Source organism: Numida meleagris, chromosome 2 (genome assembly GCF_002078875.1).
Source record: "Numida meleagris isolate 19003 breed g44 Domestic line chromosome 2, NumMel1.0, whole genome shotgun sequence".
Classification (NCBI taxonomy): Eukaryota; Metazoa; Chordata; class Aves; order Galliformes; family Numididae; genus Numida; species Numida meleagris.
This window is the reverse complement of record NC_034410.1, coordinates 147,076,881-147,082,880: the sequence shown is the minus strand read 5'-3', so window position 1 is coordinate 147,082,880 and position 6,000 is coordinate 147,076,881. Positions and strand designations below refer to the sequence as shown.

The following is a 6,000-nucleotide window of genomic DNA, read 5'->3' as shown; positions in this document are numbered from 1 at the left end:
CAGATCCCACTGGTGGTCCCATGGGTGATGTGTCCTTCAGATCCCACTGGTGGTCCCATGGGTGATGTGTCCTTCAGATCCCACTGGTGGTCCCACAGGTCCTACAGATCCTACTGGTGGTCCCATGGGTGGAGATGTGTCCTTCAGACCCCACTGGTGGTGCCATGGGTGGAGATGTGTCCTTCAGACCCCCCTGATGGTCCCATGTGTCCCCAGGAGCTGACGGTGACTCTGTGTCACCTGATGCTTCTCCGAGGGATGGCCACCAAGATGGGACAAGACCAGCCTGCCCAGTTCCCCCAGTGATGTCCGCGTGTCCCTCCTGTCCCCAAGCACCCCCCCTTCCCCCCTCCCCCCGGAGGTCTTTCCCTCCCCCTCTCCGCTGTCACCCGGTCCCCGGCATCACCCCAAAGTCCTCCAGGTGGATGCCCGCCCCCCAGAAGGTTCCAGTCCCTCTAGTGGGGGGGGGCAGGCAGTGGGGTGCGGGGCGAGAACTTGGGGGGCGCAGGGGGGGTGGTGGGGAAGGGACAGCGGTGGAGTGACGCTATAGGACGCCCTCCATGAAGCTGGTGTCCAGGTGCTGGATGAGCACCCGCAGGAAGGACATCTCTTTGCGGGTGTTCTCGAAGATGATGCGGGGGTCATCTGACTGACAGCGCAGGCAGTTAGGGGCCATCACCATGGCCAGGTTGTTGACGTCCATCTTGGTGACGGCCACGTTGGCCGGCTGCACGAACACCTGCGGGGACAAGGCTGGAGTGAAGGGCCCCATCCTTGGTGTGGGGTCGGGGGAACCCAACCTCGTGGTGGTGGGAGCCCATCCTTGGTGTGGGGTCAAGAGAACCCAAATTCATGTTGGTGGACCCCATCCCTTGGTGTGGGGTCAGGGAACCCAAATTCAGGGTGGTGGCGGGACTCCATCCTTGGTGTGAGGTCAAGAGAACCCAAACTCGTGGTGGTGGACCCCATCCTTGGTGTGGGGTTGGGGGAACCCAAACTCGTGGTGGTGGACCCCAACTTTGGTGTGGGGTCAGGGAGCCCCACATCGCACGGCACAACTTGCAGTGGGGCTGGCGGGCGCCAGTCCATACCTGGAGGAAGCGGATGAGGTAGCACAGCACCATTTTGTTGATCCTGGGCAGAGAGTGGACGACGGCAACGGCCGCCTCGGGGTTCTCATAGTGGGTGATGCAGCGCTCGTAGAAGTCGTGCGGGATCAGGGGCTCCTCCAGCTCCCGGTACCACAGCTTCAGCAGTGACGCTGCGGGGACGGTGGGGGGGGCTGTGACATCCCGCAGCGGCGTCCCCTCCCCCTGCATCCCCCCCCCCACACCCTCCCGGGGTCCTACCAGGAACGTGGGGGTCCTCCAGGCCCGTGGGGATCTTCCACTGGTCAACCTGCAGCTTCAAAGCATTGACCTCGTCGATGTCGCCTGGGACTCTGCATGGGGACACGCGTCTGGAGCTGATGATGGCTCGTGGGACCGCGCGGTTGGTGGCACCATGGGAGGGGATGACCCCAACATGGACCCCAACTGAGCATGGACCCCAACATGACCATGAACCCCAACATAACCACAGATCCTACCACGACCATGAACCCCAATGTGACCACAGATCCCACCGTGACCATAAACCACAACATGACCATGGACCCCAATGTGACCCTGTGGTCATGGCCATGGTTCTTGACATGACCACGGATCCCACCATGACCATAAACCCCAACATGACCATAAACCTGAACATAACCACGAATTCCAAAATGACCACAGATCCCACCACAACAATGAACCCCAACATGACCACAGATTCCACCATGACCATAAACCCCAATATGACCATGGATCCCAACATCACCATGAACCCCAACATGACCACGGACCCCAACATGACTGCATGGTCATGGCCATGGTTCTTGACATGAGCATGGATCCCACCATGACAATAAGCCCCAAAGTGACCATGGTGGGCATCACGAAAAGGTCTTCTTTCACCAATGGGAGACGTCCCCATGTTGCTGGAGCTGCTCCTGGCCCCCGGGGGAGGAGAAAAGAGGCTGTGGGATGGGGAGCTGATGGTACCACAGGGTTTACCTGAAGATCCCCTCCGTCTGGTCTCCGTTGAGTGCCAGCACCTCCTCGGAGAGGCGCGTCTGCACCCAGGGCAGCTGCCGGTCAGGGTAGCGCTCCTTCTGCATGGCGATGATGTCCTGCAGGGAGCTCCCAAACATGGAGGGGTTGAAGACGGCATTCTTGGCGTGGCGGATCTCCTCGATGTTGGGCTTCTTCAGGCCCTGAGGGAGGCAGAGAGGCGGCCCTGAGGTCATCGTCCCCACCCGGGGCGCTAGCACAGGGGACATGGGATGGAGGGGGAAGGGAGGGTCCTGCTCAGCATGATGAGTGTGATGGGACGCAGAGGAGAAGATGGACATGGAGGATGTGAACATCGTGGGATGCAGAAGGGATGGACACAGAGGACATGAGTGTGGTGGGATGGAGAGGATGTGAGCGTGGTGGGACACAGAAGGGACAGCCACAGAGGACATAAACGTGGTGGGATGCAAGAGGGATGGATGTGGAGGATGTGAGCACAGGACGCAGAAGGGACAGACACAGAGGACGTGAGCGTGGTGAGATAGAGAGGATGTGAAAGTGGGACACAGAAGGGATGGATGCAGAGGACGTAAGCGTGGTGGGATGGAGAGGATGTGAACATGGTGGGACACAGAAGGGACGGCTGTGGAAGACACGGCGGGATGTGTACCTTCTTGGCTCCAGTGAGGGCTGCCTTCTGCAGCTTGTTGTAGCAGTACTTGGCGTACGTGCTGATGGCCACCCCTGGAAGACAGAGCGCAGCATGGTCAGGAGGGCACTGTGGGGCAACGGGGCGAGAGGACCCCCTCCGTGGGGACATCCCCTGCCCGTCCCGGGGGTCACTGGCGTGGGACAGCCACCGAGGTGTCGCCTCTGTGCTCTCCCCTCGATGCGTCATGACATGGACGCGGAGAGCTGGGAAGGGACAGCCCCACTTTGGGTACACCCTCCGTGCTCCGCATCCAGGGCAGAACGTTTCGTTTCCACAGGGCTCCGAAAACACAGATCCGTCCATCTCCATCCCCACCCGTGGCCCCAATGGATCACCCAGCCAGAGGAGCCTGTCCTCGGTCCGGGCAGCGCGTGGGGATGCGCACATGGAGTCCCACGGCCCAAACGTTCCCCAGTCCAGGAGCAAAATAAACGGGATCCTTTGAAACTGGCCCCCGCTGCCCTGCCAGGAACGGGAGCGGGGAAGAAGGAAAGGTGACAGCTGGCTCTGGGAACACCAGTGCCTCACTGGGCACTAATTAATGAGCTATTAACGGGGGGAAGAACACAGATGGATGCCCCGCAGCACCCCCAGTAGTCAGTGACTGAACTGAGGATCCGCATGGATGAGGATGGGGGAAGCGCTGCGCTGCCTCCTCTGGGAAAAATCCGTTCATTTCCTTCAGAGTTTTAACATTTACCTATAATTTTATATATATTTTTAATTTTAGATACCGTTTATTATTTTATATGTGATTTATAATCATTGATATCGTTTCTTATTTTAGAGATCGTGTATTATTTTATGTATCGTTTATTTCTGTGTACACCTTTTATTATTTCAGAGAGCATTTATTGTCATAGATGTTATTTAGTATTGTATAGGTTATTTATTAGTTGATATATTTTTAATATTTTTTATGGTTTTTAATGATATTTTAAAGATTTTATTCTATATTAGTGCAAAGCAGGAAGCAAAGTGGGGGCTCTGCACCGAGGGCCACGGCTTCGTCCCCTCTGCATTCACCAAATTAGGATCACAGAATCATTAAGTGTGGAAATGATCCTCAAGATCATCAAGCTCAATTAAGATCAGCAGTTGATTGAGTCCAGACTTCGATTGAGATCAACTGTCAGTGAAGATCACTAATTGATCATCAAGTCCAACTATCAGTGAAGATCATCAATTCTTTATCAAATCCAACCGCCAATGAAGAGCACCAATTGATCATCAAGTCCAACTGTCAATTAAGATCATCAAGCGATCAACCATTGATGAAGATCATCAACTGGTCATCAAGTCCAACTGTCAATGAAGATCACCAATAGGTCATCAAGTCCAACCATCAATTAAGATCAAACGTCAATGAAAATAATCAACTCATTATCAAGACTGTCAATGAAGAGCACTAATTAATCATCAAGTGCACTCGTCAGTGAAGATCGTTGATTGATTAGCCATCAATCAAGATCATCAATTGGTCATCAAGTCCAACAATCAATTAAGATCATCAATTGATCAGTGATCAGTGGAGATCACCAACTGGTCATTTTCAGCTCCAACAGTCCATGAAGATCATCAGTTGGTCATCAAGTCCAACCATTAATTAAGATCATCAATTGATCAATGATCAGTGGAGATCACCAATTGGTCATCAAGGCCAACCATCAACAAAGATCACTAATTGATCAAGTCCAACTGTCAATGAAGATCACTAACTGATCAAGTCCAACTATCAGTGAAGACCATCAATGTATCAAATATCAATTAAGATCCTCAATTCACTATCAAGTCCGACTGTCAATGAAGATCACTAATTGATCCTCAATTCTAACTGCCAATTAAGATCATCAGTTGATCAACCATCAAAGATCATAAATAGATCACCAAGTCCGACTGTCACTGAAGACCACTACTCATTATCATGTCTGACCATCACCGAGGAGCACTAATTGACCGCATCCAACACAAACGCCGTTCAGCTGCCCACCGCCTCCGACCCCAATTAAGAGCGCTGGTTAATTAGCCGCAGCCCTCCGAGCAGAGCCTCGTGAGACAGGAGCGGGGGGAGAGAGCCGGGAAGCAGCAGCAGTTCTACGGGGCCAGAGAGGGCCCAAAGCGAGCGGTGGCACGGCCCCTACCATCGTGCTCCTCGGGGTGGGGCTTGGGTTTCTTTCGCAATTTGGGTTTCTTCTTAGTGTTCCTTTCCAGGAGCTCTCTAATGTGCCGTGTCACTGGGAAACAAACAGAGCCATGAGGGGTGGCGGGGTGGGATGGGAATGGAACGGGAATGGAGCAGGATTGGGATGGGAATGGAATTGGATTGAACAGAACGGAACGGGATCAGGATGGGAATAGAATGGGATTGGAACGGGATTGGGATGGGAAAGGAATGGGAATGGAGTGGGATTGGGACGTGAATGGAATGGGAATGAACAGAATGGAATGGGATTGGGATGGGAATGGAGTGGGATTGGAATGGGATCAGGGTGGGAAAGAAATGGGAATGGAATGGGATTGGGATGTGAATGGAACAGGAATGAACGGAATGTAATGGGATTGGGATGGGAATGGAGTGGGAGCGGAATGGGAATGGAATGGGATCAAATAGAACGGAATGGGATCAGAATGGGAACAGAACAGGAATGGAATATGATTGGAACGGGATCAAACAGAATGGAACAGGATCGGGATGGGAATGGAACGGGATCAGAATGGGATCGAAGACAATGGAATGGGATTGGAATGGGAACAGAATGGGATGGGATCAGAATGGGAATGGAACGGGAACCGAATGGGATTGGAATGGGATGAAACAGAACGGAACAGGATCAGAATGGGAATGGAACGGGAACAGAACAGGAATGGAATAGGATTGGAATGGGATCAAACAATGGAATGGGATCAGAATGGGAACAGAACAGGAATGGAATGGGAATGGAATGAGAACATAAGGGGATTGGAATGAGATCAAACAGAATGGAGCAGGATCGGGATGGGAATGGAACAAGATCAGAATGGGATAAAACAGAATGGAATGGGATTGGAATGGGAACAGAACAGGAATGGAATAGGAATGGAATGAGAACAGAATGGGATCAAAATGGGAATGGAACAGGAATGGAATGGAAAAAGAATGAGAACAGAACGGGAACAGAATGGGATCAAACAGAATGGGAACAGAACGGAAGG

The 6,000-nt window shown here is 52.8% G+C and overlaps 1 protein-coding gene across 5 annotated transcripts in view; it reads right to left on the bottom strand.

The window, feature by feature from the left end:
- ARHGAP39 (Rho GTPase activating protein 39) overlaps positions 7–6,000 on the bottom strand; it is an 80,867-nt gene continuing 74,873 nt past the window's right edge. For all 5 annotated transcript variants that reach the window (XM_021387501.1, XM_021387503.1, XM_021387505.1 and 2 more), the window contains 6 exons: positions 4,950–5,042; positions 2,767–2,840; positions 2,097–2,296; positions 1,350–1,441; positions 1,092–1,261; positions 7–739 (listed from right to left, as the gene is read on the bottom strand). In XM_021387501.1, the coding sequence (XP_021243176.1) occupies positions 545–739; positions 1,092–1,261; positions 1,350–1,441; positions 2,097–2,296; positions 2,767–2,840; positions 4,950–5,042 (824 nt within the window). In that variant the 3' untranslated portion in view covers positions 7–544. The remainder of the gene's footprint in view (positions 740–1,091; positions 1,262–1,349; positions 1,442–2,096; positions 2,297–2,766; positions 2,841–4,949; positions 5,043–6,000) is intronic.